The 13926-nt window shown below is 37.2% G+C and overlaps 1 protein-coding gene across 3 annotated transcripts in view; it reads right to left on the bottom strand.

Moving 5' to 3' along the window:
- Positions 1 to 4920: 4920 nt before the first annotated feature.
- The window catches only part of TBC1D23 (TBC1 domain family member 23), a 59063-nt gene continuing 50057 nt past the window's right edge, over positions 4921 to 13926 (bottom strand). For all 3 annotated transcript variants that reach the window (XM_044251215.1, XM_044251216.1, XM_044251217.1), the window contains 4 exons: positions 12508 to 12596; positions 10259 to 10394; positions 8108 to 8302; positions 4921 to 6585 (listed from right to left, as the gene is read on the bottom strand). In XM_044251215.1, the coding sequence (XP_044107150.1) occupies positions 6504 to 6585; positions 8108 to 8302; positions 10259 to 10394; positions 12508 to 12596 (502 nt within the window). In that variant the 3' untranslated portion in view covers positions 4921 to 6503. The remainder of the gene's footprint in view (positions 6586 to 8107; positions 8303 to 10258; positions 10395 to 12507; positions 12597 to 13926) is intronic.

Genomic DNA, 13926 nt, shown 5'->3' with positions numbered 1-13926 from the left:
GCCAAGGAGAGCCTTCACTGATAGTCTTTGATTTAGAACTGGCCAGGCACCTTGTGGCCTTATTCTTGTGATGTCTTGGTTTGAGTAATGACTAGTGATAACATCTTTAAAAGCTTCTCTTCTAGGGTCTGGTTATTTTTTGTTGGTCACAGATGACTATTTTAAGACACCCCCCCTCCCCCTCACTCCTAGGGCAGGGTGGTTTGGTTTGTTCCTTATCTCTGGTTCCTTTACACCTCAGCATTTTTGGGATTTCTGTGAGCCTGATCCCATAGCCCCCTACCTATCTCTCCCTACCCAGCCTCGCCTGCATCTTACTCTGTTACTGAAATACACTGATACTGTTAGAACTTTTGCATTTATATTTATTAGGATTGCTTTTTGATTTTTTAAAAGGATTTATTTATTTGAGAGAGTGAGTGTGGGAGCTGGAGGGACAGAGGGAGAGGGAGAAGCAGACTCCTTGCTGAGCAGGATTCCTGAGAACATGACCTGAGCCAAAGGCAAAGGCTTAACTGACTGAGTCACCCACTCGCCCCAGATTGCTCTTTGAATTTTGTGTTTCATGTGTTTTTGTTGTTGTTAGGTTTGGGGATCAAAAATCGTAAAACAAATAAAAGCTTGCTATCCTTTTTTTTTTCCCCCCTTTTTTCTTGCTATCCTTTTCAATGCTCTGGAGTAGTTTATTGAAGTAGATCCTAGTCTGTTTGTTTGGATCCTAGTTTTTAAAAGGATACTCAAAACATTTTTGGAATAGAGACATTAAAGTATGAACTGGGTATTTGATGCCTTAATGACTTTTGTTATTACGCCAATGTCTTTTCGCTGAGAAGATGCATGCTGAAGTATTTAGGGGTAAAGTGTCAGAAAGTCTGACTGGAAAATGGTAGGCAAAAAGAAAACGTGTTTATAGAACAAATGTGGCAAATTTATTAAATCTAAGAGGAGAACATATAGCGGTTCATGGTACTATTTTAAGACCTTCTAAGTTTTAAACTATAAAATTTCAAATTATAAAACGTTCATAATAAAAAGTTGGGGGAAAATAATAGTAATTTTGGTTTTTTTGAAGATTTAACAGACTAGTTGGACCTGGCTTTACAGCAGGAAGATAATAACCTTTTAATTTCTGCTATGTTTATTAGCCTATTAAGGTTCCTGAGTCAATATTGGCCACTTATAATCTGCCCAAAAAAAGTCACCCATTTCATTTAGATTTGTAAGTTCATTGGCATAAAGCTGTATCTGACAGTAGTACCAAACATGGCTGGACATGTTATTAGAGCATATAGGTGGAGATGCCCACTAGGCAGTTGGCCATAACCCTCAAACTCACATGTTCAGGCTGGAGACTGATTTAGGAGACACCAGCGATTTAAACTAGGACAAAGTTCTGAGTATGGATGACAACATGTGAGTGGACTGTGAAAAGCACAGGCATAAGTAGGGCCTGGTAAGGAGCCACCTAAGAGGTAAGAGAAGAAGGAGAGGGATATCCAGACCAAGAGTCTGTGGGTGCTGTGTTCCCTACATCGCATTCAGGGAAGCTAGTGATGGGTTCTAGAAAAGGGAACAGTTAAGAAATATGAAAACTGTTTTTGAGCATTCCTTTAGAACTTTCTGGGCATAAGGGAAAGCTAGTCACTGGGTTCCAGTTCTGGCTCTGCCACTGATGGAGGGTAAGGCAAATCACCTCATTCTCAAGAACTTTTCATCATCTGTAGCACAAAAGATTCACAGGCAAAAGAAGAGGCTGGAGGACCAAGTTTGTGCAGTCTTTCCTGTCACATCTTCACTCCCTGTGAACCACAGCACCTCTGCCTTCATGTTTCCATGTTCCTTTCATCTGACATTTGAAAAACAGCCAAAGAATAAAAGCACTACACTAAGTGGATCTCCAGAGCCCAGCTCAAAATCTGGCATCACCAATCAAGTCTCACAACTCTACTGATCATTTTCCAAGCTGATACTGGTTAGATTTCTACTTTTACTCCAGAGGAGCTTTTCCGGCATCCCCAGCTGCCTGGAAGTCATCTCTATTTACATGTCTTGACATCAGTTTAAACTCAACTGTCCAAAACTAATTTTATCATTTCTACAAGAGCTTCTCCCAGCTTTGCTCTTAAATATAGGCACCACCACATTTGTGCTGTCTTCCAATTCTCCCAGTTCCCCATGTCCTCCCTTCAAAAACTGAAATCACCCCTGTATCTTTCAAATCTTTTATTGTCCACCTCTGGTTAAGGACAGGGCCCTTCTGACTCTCCTAAAATACCCCTTGATTGCTGCCTCCTTTTCTGTCCTTGTGGCCATGGCTAGGCTTTCCTCATTTGGAGGCGACTGCTTTAGGCAACTTAACTGGTCTCTTTTCCCTCAGCACCTTATCCTCCAATTCCTCTTTGTAGTATTAGGGAAGTTAGTCTAGGAGACATAAAGTTCAATTCTGAGTGGTGAGGTATATATACAACAGTGAGGACATAAAGTTCAATTCTGGGGGGTGAGGAAAATATCCAATAGACTAACAGTTACAATAGTCACTAACAGTTACAATAACTAAGTTACTAATACAACTAATAGTTACAATAACTAATAGAGATGAAGGGCTGAAGGAAAATGTATGATAATACAAAAATCAAAAGATCCAACTTGACAATTATCTTATTGGATTTAGAGCTTGGCACAAATTTCCAACAAGTGATGAATGACTAGGGGCACCTGGGTGGCTCAGTCAATTAGGCATCTGCCTTCGGCTCACATCATCATCTCAGGTCCTGGGATGGAGCCTGCATCAGGCTTCCTGCTTAACAGGGAGCCTGCTTCTCCCTCTCCCTCTGCTCTTCCCCCCCGGCCCATACTCAATCTCTCTCTAATAAATAAATAAAATCTTTTAAAAAAGTGATGGATAAATAAAACATGATACATCCATACAATGGAATATTCTTCAGCCATAAAAAGGAACAAAATTCTGATACATACTGCAACATGGAGGAAGCTTGAAAATATTATTATTCAAAGTGAAAGAAGCCAGACATAAAAGACATTTATTGTATGATTCCTTTTATCATGAAATGTCCAGAACAGGCAAATCCATAGAAACAGAAAGGAAATGAGTGGCTGCCAAGGGCTGGAGGGAGAAAGGAAAAAGGAGAGTATGGATCTTTTTTTTTTAAAGCTTTTATTTGAGAGAGAAAAGAAAGAGAGTACATGCATAAAAGCACACAAGTGGGGGAGGGATGGGAAGAGGGGCAGAGGGAGGGAGAAAAACAGACGCCCCCCCCCAACCCCCCTGAGCAGGGAGCCAACTCAGGCTGGATCCCAGGACCCTAGGATCATGGCCTGAGCCAAAGGCAGGTGCTTCACCACTGAACCAACTGAGCCACCCAGACATCCCTGGTATGGATCTTTTTTGAGCAATGAAATGTTCTGAAGTAAAATAGTTGTGATGGTTGCACAAGTCTGTAAATATATTAAAAACCGCTTTGCTGACCCTCAAAAGGTGAACTTTATGGTATATGGATTGTAGTTCAACAAATTATTTATTTTTAAAATGTTTATTTACGAGAGGTAGGGAGAGAGAGAGGCAGAGAGCAAGCAAGCAAAAGAGCAGGGAATGACAGGCAGAGGGAGAAGGCACCCCACTGAGCAAGGAGCCTAATTCAATCTGAGGACCCTGAGATTATTACCTGAGCTGAAGGCAGACGCTCAACCAACTGAGCCACCCAGGTGCCCCCAATAAATTTTTTAATTCAAAATGTTAAGGGTAGAGTTGAACCATTACTTTCATCACACAACCCACCGAGTTGGGTTTTCCGCAAGACAAACTGTCAATTTTAAAGAGATATGCCAATCTATGGCTGGTTAGTTTAGTATGTTAGATTATTATATGGGCTCAGGTCATGATCCTAGAGTCCTGGGATTGAGTCCCGCATGGGAGGTGGGGCGTTCCTGCTCAGTGGGGGTCTGCTTCTCCCTCTGACCTTCCCCTCTCATGGTTGCTCGCTCTCATTCTCTCTCAAATAAATAAAATCTTTTTTATTTTAAAGATTTTATTTATTTATTAGACAGAGAGATCACAAGTAGGCAGAGCAGCAGGGGGCAGAAGCAGGCTCCCCGCTGAGCAGAGAACCTGATGTGGGGCTCGATCCCAGGACCCTGAGATCATGACCTGAGCCGAAGGCAGAGGCCCAACCTCCTGAGCCACCCAGGTACCCCATAAATAAAATCTTTTAAAAAAATAGATCATAATCGGGCTCCTTGCTCAGCAGGGAGCCTGCTTCTCTCTCTGCCTCTGCCTGCCTCTCTGCCTGCTTGTGTGTACTCTCTCTCTCTATCTCTGGAAAATAAATAAAATCTTTAAAAAATATATATATATCATAGGGCGCCTGGGAGGCTCAGTATGTGGAGTAGACTGCCTTCGGCTTAGGTCTTTCAGCCTTCGTTTTCTAATCTTGAAAATACAGAAAATACTAACAACTTCATGTTGCAACTCTGCAATCCCTGAGAGTCCCTAGAGGTGGATATCCCAGAGTGAATTCTAGTTCTGCAATTAGTGGGTCTGTTAAGGAAAGATGAGCTACATAAGTGCCTAATACAATCAGTGACACGTGTTTTCATTTGATATTTATGACTAGTAACCGCAGCGTTACTGCAGATGAGGAAACTAAAGTTTAGGGAAGTTAAGTTGGTCAAGGCAGAAATTTATTACATGTGGAATTTAATGTCATTAAACTACCTCTTTCCTCCTTCCCCATACAGATGAGCTGAAATAGAAATCTAATACTTTCAATCCTAAAACTTAAACATTAAATTCCACTGAAAGGATAGCCATCAATTTTCTAATTTTGTGTTACCGACAGAGATTTACAAATGGGGAGTGGGAGAGGGGAGAAAAACGTCGAAAAAGAGTCATTAAGAACAAAGTTATGAGCAAATTGTACTGGTTTATTTACAACTGTAATTTATAAACAGTAACACAAACATCTTTACATTAATATTATGAAAAAAGTCCCATGGCTGAAATGGGCAAAAAATGGAGACTTCAGGGCATTTCTAAAGGGGGCGGGTGCCAAAGAAAATAAGAAAAATGCAATACAACCGTTGTGGGTAGAGTTATAAATATCAAGTACTGCACCAGGTGCAATTTCATGCAAATGTCTTCAACCACTCAAGTAAACAGTTTTTATTTAGATATTAGAATAAAATATCTTGAACTATGTTGCCTGTTATTCACTTGATTTCCAATAACTGGCTATAAATAGAGTACATCTAAATATTTCTCCTATCAACCCCTTAGAGATAATCCATTACATTTTAGGACATGGTAAATTGTTAGGATTTGCTAGTTCCCAAAAAGATTTTATAAGGAGTCATTCCATAGCCCCAAACATGTTCCCAGATTTTCTCTCACCAAATGTGTCTAATATAGACCTCAATAAATTAAACTGAGAAAGCTGCAAAATGAAGCAGATCACTTTTTAGTTTTGTCATATTAAAAAATAAAAATAGATTCAAACCACCAGAACTTTAGCAAGAGAAGACAAAAACCAAAGAGGAGGAAAAAAATTCGGAAAGAGATGATAAAACAACTGTACTTTATATAGCTCTCTTATTATTTGGCTTTCATTTAAGTGGACACTAATGTGGTCACAGACCATAACCTCAGTAAGGATAAATCAATGTGTGTACAACACCCTTCTGAAATATCCTAAATCAAATATTCCACTTGTAATAAAGACCAATGACATTTTTACAGGTATAATTCTTGTCCCCAAAATGTTTATTTTAATTTCAGTATGCCTACCTACTTATTATTATACTTTTAACTGCTCTTTAGAAACCATTAGGATGAAGTTTATTACGTGAAGCACCCAGTGTTCAAATCATTAGCTAATGATGCAAAAAATGATTTAGATACTGATGCTTCACATTTCACTAACTGGACTGCATTTCTGAGTTGGCTGGAATCTTCATCCATTTCACTGAAAAGATTTAACTTTTTTTTAAGGACAGAAACAGCAAGCTATTAATCTATGTAATACTCTCAGTTTCTGATACTGCTCAGTGGATAAACTAAATGTAGCAATTAAAGGGGTCTCTTCAGCTAATTCTATCTCTAATTTTCATTGAAGACATTGCAAGTATATATGTGTATGGGTCTTTTTAAATCTGAAAGTGATACATGTTCCCTTTTTAAAACACAGCTCTTCAAAACAGAACTGCATTCTGTACCCTTAGTTCATAAGGGCATAGGGTCAGTTACTTCAAAGTCATTTAATAACTGACCTTTATAAATCATTTTACAAAACTGAAAATGCAAAAGAAAATTTAAGAAAAATTTTAACTGTCCAGAAATTGATTATAATAATTCACACATACTTAGACCTGCAATACAAGCACCCCCATGAGCAAACGAAAGGTCCTCAGTTAGTATTCAATCAGGAAAATATGTCCTTGTTTCTTTCTCTTGGTTGCCTTAATTTCTTTTGAAGTAATTCTCTTTTATATTAACTTTCCAAAGCATCCAAAACTTTCATGATCTGTTGTTTTATGGCTTTGGTAGCATCTCCTGCATTTGGAATCAAATACCTGGGAGGGAGAGAGAATATACATATGTATTAATATAAATTGCTTTCACTCCAGGACTCAGTTTAGATGTCACTTCCAGTGAGAAGCCTTCCTAACCTACAAAGCAAGCAGACACATCCTCATATTTACCATAACTTATCCAAAACACACTTGAAAGCACATTTTGAAAGAAAGAAAATCTAAATGTCAAAGCTACATGATTTTTCATATAGTGTACAGCCAGATGTAATGAACTACGCATCAGGAGTCAGGAAGGCTATATTTGGGCTGATCACAAGCTAGGTATGAAGATCTGCAAGTCATTCAACTCCTCTGGGGTTCACATTTTTAAAAGATTATAAAGATGGTTTAGTTTTTTTTGTTTGTTTGTTTTGTTTTGTTTTTTTCCCCAATTTATTTATTTTCAGAAAAACAGTATTCATTATTTTTTCACCACACCCAGTGCTCCATGCAAGCTGTGCCCTCTATAATACCCACCATCTGGTACCCCAACCTCCCACCCCCCCGCCACTTCAAACCCCTCAGACTGTTTTTCAGAGTCCATAGTCTCTCATGGTTCACCTCCCCTTCCAATTTACCCAAATTCCCTACTCCTCTCTAACGCCCCTTGTCCTCCATGCTATTGGTTATGCTCCACAAATGAGTGAAACCATATGATAATTGACTCTCTCTGCTTGACTGATTTCACTCAGCATAATCTCTTCCAGTCCTGTCCATGTTGCTACAAAAGTTGGATATTCGTCCTTTCTGATGGAGGCATAATACTCCATAGTGTATATGGACCACATCTTCCTTATCCATTCATCCGTTGAAGGGCATCTTGGTTCTTTCCATAGTTTGGCGACTGTGGCCATTGCTGCTATAAACATTGGGGTACAGATGGCCCTTCTTTTCACGACATCTGTATCTTTGGGGTAAATACCCAGGAGTGCAATTGCAGGGTCGTAGGGAAGCTCTATTTTTAATTTCTTGAGGAATCTCCACACTGTTCTCCAAAGAGGCTGCACCAACTTGCATTCCAAGATGGTTTAGTTTTGAGATCAGTGTGGTCCTACAGCCCTTGGTGCCAGTACATGAACTCTTTGTCACTGGTCCACATTAAGACAAGAAGGAGCTTATACCAGATTGTAAATTAAATATACGACACAGCACACTGCTTACTTTGCTGACACGTTTTCAAAGCAAGAATTTTTTTGATGAAAGAAAACAGAAACACTGACTTATATTCTGAAACAAGCTCCCTACCTGTTTACAAACCAGCATTTAGTGCAGCAATGGTACAGATTACTTAAAGGCCCTTCAGTCAAAAAGTTTATGAAATTAGCTATGGCACTCACTGGAACCACATGCTGATTAGCCACATATGACTAAAGATACAGAAGAAAAAAATCAGCAAAGAATGCTGATAAAAGTGGCTCTAGTATGCTAGTCCACCACCTACTCCCCCAAACAGAGAAACAAACCATGTTTAATAATGAACTAATTCAACAATTCAGATAACATCATCCTAAGAAAATCTTACCTTTCGATTGCCAAGATTTCTATTCCTGAAGCACTGCTGTTTCCATACTTGAAGGTAATTAGCTCAGGATGTTTTTTTTTAGATGTAATTTTAACTACAGAATTTAGTGCTTGTCGAGACTGTATATAAGCCAATCCTTTCCGTGAAAGAATCTCCCTTAAACAGTACATGTGTGTTGCAGTAACCAACAGATGACTTCAGAGGGGAAAAAAACATTAAAAAACAAGAAGAATTTTAAAGAAATGTCATGCAAAGCAGCTGTTAACACAATAAAAAATATTCAATCCAGATGAAATTACTTTTGAATTAAAGAATACAGACAAAGGATCACCTAAGAACAAGAAGGTACCCAATAGCATTTTTAAGTTCCTTTTAATGGTATGAAAAATTAGTATTTTATTAACAGAAAATCCTGTTAACTATATAAAAGCAAGTTTTATATTTTATATAATAAAAACTATAATACAATTAGAAATCATTAAAATAATATTTTTAGAATCTACTCTGCATGATATATGGAAGACAGTACTTTTCAAACTTTCCCAGAGTTACTATCTATACTCATAAACTATTCTCACTCACTATACTACAGTATATACTCTACACTGAAGACCGCTAAGCAGTTGTTGGGCTGCCTTACATGTTTTATAATATTCTGTAAGTGGATCTTGAACATAGAATGGGCATAGAATTATTGTGTCTCAGCTTGTGTCCCCCTCTTTGTGTCTCAGTTCATTTATTATAGGGATATACTCACACACTTTTGTGTAATACAATAAGACTAGTATCAGACAAGTCCAGAATGCAGGGCATTCTGCAGAATAAATGGCCTATCCTCAGGATTCATTCATCATAGAGCAAAGGGGAGGTGCTGATAAGGGTAGTGGTACTGTTGGACATGGCATGAGACTAAAGCGATTAATGGGCAAATGCAATGTGTAGACCATGACTAGATCCTGGATCGGGAAGAAAAAAAAACAGAGACTATAAAAGGTGCTGTGGGGGTACTCTGAAAAATCTGAGTGTGAACTGTATGTTGAATGATGCTCATTTTAAGGTTTTTGAAGAGTTATAATGCTTATATTCTTGGGTGACTTATGCTGAAGCATTTAGGGTAAAGTGTCATATCTGTAAGATTCTTCTGAATGGCTTGACAAAAGAGAACTGTGTATATTCTTGTGCCTATATATAGATAAAAAATGGAAAGATGGGGTATTACAAATAGAAATTAAAATCCAATGAACCTAAGGGAAGAATCCTATTGCACCACCTATTCCCCCAAATAGAGAAAACAAACTATAAATATGTTCAATGTACTGTTCCTTCAACACTTTTGCTTAAAATTTTCAAAATAAAAAATACATAAGAAATATTTTTTTTTAAGATTTTATTTATTTATTTGACAGAGATCACAAGTAGGCAGAGAGGCAGGCAGAGACAGAGAGAGAGAGAGAGAGGAGGAAGCAGGCTCCCTGCTGAGTAGAGAGCCCGATACGGGGCTCGATCCCAGGACCCTGGGATCATGACCTGAGCTGAAGGCAGAGGCTTTAACCCACTGGGCCACCCAGGCGTCCCCGTAAGAAATATTCTTAAGGGTGCCTGGGTGGCTCAGTGGGTTAAGCCACTGCCTTTGGCTCGGGTCATGATCTCGGGGTCCTGGGATTGAGTCCCATATCGGGCTCTCTGCTCAGCGGGGAGCCTGCTTCCCTCTCTCTCTCTGCCTGCCTCTCTGTCTACTTGTGATCTCTCTCTGTAAAATAAATAAATAAATAAAATCTTTAAAAAAAAAAAAGAAAGAAATATTCTTAAAATCAAGACATGTAGGGGTGCCTAGGTGGCTCAGCCAGTTAAGTGTAAGCTTTAGGCTCAGGTCATAATCTCTGGGTCCTGGGATCAAGCCCTGTACTGGGCTCCCTGCTCCGTGGGGAGTCTGCTTTTCCCTCTCCCACTGCACCCCCCACTTGTACACACTCTCTCTCAAATAAATTCTTTTAAAAAAAAAGAAAAGAAAAATAAATATCAGGACAAATAATACAAGTTGACAAAGTGAAATTATATCTTATACTTGCATAAAGAAAATTTCTTTTGCAGGTGTTTTTTTATTGACTAAATTTAATTTTACTGCAGCAGAAGGCATTTTTTAAAAAGTACCTAGGAAACATGTGTCCACTTTCTTTAACTTCTTTACAAGGAAAATGATGCTTGACATCTGGCTTGTTGATCCAAGTCTGGATGTTTACAACCTCTTTTCTGTCATCATCTGACATTGAAGAGCTATCAATTTCATCTACAGAGAATTGAAAGCATTAAAAGTGGGAACTACCAATTTTAAAAATGAGACATTTCTTAAGAGCCTGAAAAAGATTTCAATATTTTAAACATACATTTTGAAAAACAAAACAATTCTAATCCTGCTACTGTATTTCCATATGCCGCTGGCATAATACAGAAATACTATTTTCAAACATTAGGCCACTCAGTAAGAAAGCCAGGTGAAAATACTAAGAATACACTTGTAACACTGTGTGTCAACTATACTTGAATAAAAAATAAATAATGTAAATAAATTTTTAAAAGACAACTATCTGAGGAATTTCAAAACTTTTGCTTTATGTAACATGACTCTAATCTATGTCTAGACCCTAGAGAGATGGCTGAATTGTCCAATAATAAGCACCTATCTTGAGGGCAAAGATGGCAGAGTTCCTTTTCTCTTGCTGGTTTCGATTTTAAGAAAAACAACAAGAAAATCCATCCTGGGATAAATAAATAAAAATCTCTTTAGTCTTTTATCCTTTTTCATGCAGAATTGTAAGACATTCTAATTATTTTGTTTTTCTAATTTAACAAAGGGGAATTATAGTCACTAGTGTTAATAATTACAAATATTCCTCCCTTTTAAAGAAATACTTCAAAATATAAAGAGACATAATAAAAAAGGAAATTTCATGTATCTATACACTTTCAGCCTAAATAAAAAGTAGAACCCTTATATGTATCTCCCCATTCTCATTCCTCTCCCTTGTCCACTAAGAAACAGTGACTATTGGTTATGGTTCCATCCTTGCCTTTAATCATACATGAATATCCTCATGTTTGAGGATATACAGTAGTGTTTTGCACTTTAAGTAACATTTATATAAATAGCAGACTGTTTGACTGTATTCTTTCACAACTGCTTCTTCACTCCCAACACTGTAAAATTTATCCATGTTGATACACAGAGCTCTAGTTTTCTCATTTTCACTACTGTGCAATTTCCCTAATAAAAATATATGTGCAAATACATGACACATGAAATTATACCATAATTTATTCATCCATATGCCTCTCAGAGGAATGAAAATACTTCAAATGAAAACTGTTAACAAAAGAAGAAATATTCAGGGAGAGCTAGAGACTGATAAATAACAAGAAGATAGCAACAAAAAGAGGGGCAAGAATAAAAAGAAACAATTAGAAACAGCACATAGAAAATTTCATTTACCTTAATGTAAGTTTTTGGGAAGGTGATTTTATAATATTTATTAAACTGTCAAATGTGGTTCCCTATAAGCTAACAATCTTCCTGCTCAGAATATACCCTCTGTATATACTTTAAAAAGTTCAGATAGCTCTATGTATAAAAATATCTATTGTCATTTGAGACCAAAAAAAGGAAAACTATCATATGAATTGTGAGAAAAATGATTAAATAGGTTATGGCATGCCTACAATGGTGGAATATGGGCTAAGATGGAAATTACGCAACATGTATTACTAAACAGAAAAAGCAAGATGAAATTTGGGAGGTTTTTTTCCTCTTATTTTGTACATTTACTGTTTTATTTTTCCTAAGCCACTACACATATTAATATTAATATGATTACTTAACCACCATAATCTTGGCAGCAGTATTATGAACCGAGGTAATAAATTATTTTTAAAATATAAAGGCAACCACCGAGAATGATACATTTTCCTGGCACAATATCCCCATCTTGTGGCCCTTTAGGATACTGCCTCCAATTCTCTTTGCACATGTCTCAATTTTGGAATTCTCTGATTTTAGACCCACAACTCTCAATCTCCTAGGTGGATGGATTAAGGAGATTTAAATCAAATCCCATGGACTTGAATACTATTTCAACACTGATAATTCCCAGATCATCACCAGTTTATTTGACCTCCTCTCTCTTGGGCAAAGGACTCCTATAATCCACTGCCTACTCACCATTTCTGCTTGAATTCTAACAGGCATAATGTAAGATGTCTAAAACCAAACTCTTAGTAGAAAAACTACACTCTCTCCAATCTAGAGAATTTTTTTTTAAAGCCGTTGTTGGCTAGCCCCAGAACGCTCTCTCTAATCACTGCCAGTGCCTGCGAAAAGCATCTACAGGTAAGTGTTATTACTACACCTGTGTCGTATTCTTCTTCATCCCCAATGCTGAAAACAGGCTTTACACCACGGTAAGGCTTGCCCACTCTGTCACTGCTGCTCACATGCCTATATTCAAAGAATTTTAGAAGGCAAATCATCACTTAAGTAGTTACCAAAGATTTTCACCAAGTATCATACGAATATTTAAACAAAATGTACATATTCTTTGTCCTTAGCCCCCATATATCATGCTACTTAGAATAGTTAGGGAATAGTTAGGGAATGTTAGGGAAACTCTAACAAGGTAAGGAAAATATGTTAGCAAAAGTGGCATTGTGTCTTAATAGACTGAACGCTTTCGATCTGTAAAACTAAAAAAAAAAAAAAAAAAAAAGTTAATATTTATATTAAAACCTTAGAGAAGTCATTTAACCTCTCTGTGATTCTGTTTTCATATCTCCAAAACAGTAATAACAACAATATCTACCCTTCAGGGTTACTGTGAGAATTAAATCAGTTAATATTTTGTAAAGCTCTTAGAACAATGCCTGGCATATAGCACGTCTGTTAGAGAAAACAGATTATGGGGGCGCCTGGGTGGCTCAGTGGGTTAAGCCGCTGCCTTCGGCTCAGGTCATGATCTCAGAGTCCTGGGATCGAGTCCCGCATCGGGCTCTCTGCTCAGCAGGGAGCCTGCTTCCCTCTCTCTCTCTCTGCCTGCCTCTCTGCCTACTTGTGATTTCTCTCTGTCAAATAAATAAATAAAATCTTAAAAAAAAAAAAAAGATATTTCTTAAAAAAAAAGAAAACATTATGGAACCAAATATTCAAATTCCAGGAAAGTGTGAAGTCTTCCTCATATGGGAGTAAATACCTTAGGGTTTTTCCTCCCATTTTTTTTTTAATCACAGTTTCAGTTCGACAACATTGTGATTCAACAATTCTATACATTACCCAGTGCTCACATTACAATACTCCCACTCATTTATTACTGTTACTTTTGTTTTAAAAGAAACATGCTACTTCTTTTACACAAATGTATATAAACCATAAAAATTAATCTTTTTTAAGTAGCAGAAGCATAAAGAACAAGTAAACTCAAACTTGATTAGTTCTGCAAGAAGTATGACCTCTCTCTTTTTAATATAAAAATTTATACCTCAGTACTTTTTAGGTAATCTCAAACAAACCAAAAAGAAAAATTAAAATATTTCAACAAAGTACATGCTTCTGGGGGAAAAAGCATTATGTTATTTGTAAGACAAATGTTCCATCAAGAGTACCTATAATAAAAGAAAAACTGCCTTTTTTTGAGTCATATATCAAGAGGTAGTCCAATATGGAAAAAATTCAAGTTACATGTCTTTAATCAATCTTAAAATTCAATTTTTCCAGAATATAGAGATCAAATCTGTATTTTAAATAATTTCTTAATACAGATCTTGAATAAAAAATC

This window comes from Neovison vison, chromosome 6, assembly GCF_020171115.1.
Source record: "Neovison vison isolate M4711 chromosome 6, ASM_NN_V1, whole genome shotgun sequence".
Taxonomy (NCBI): domain Eukaryota; kingdom Metazoa; phylum Chordata; class Mammalia; order Carnivora; family Mustelidae; genus Neogale; species Neogale vison.
This window is presented reverse-complemented; position numbering and strand designations above follow the sequence as displayed.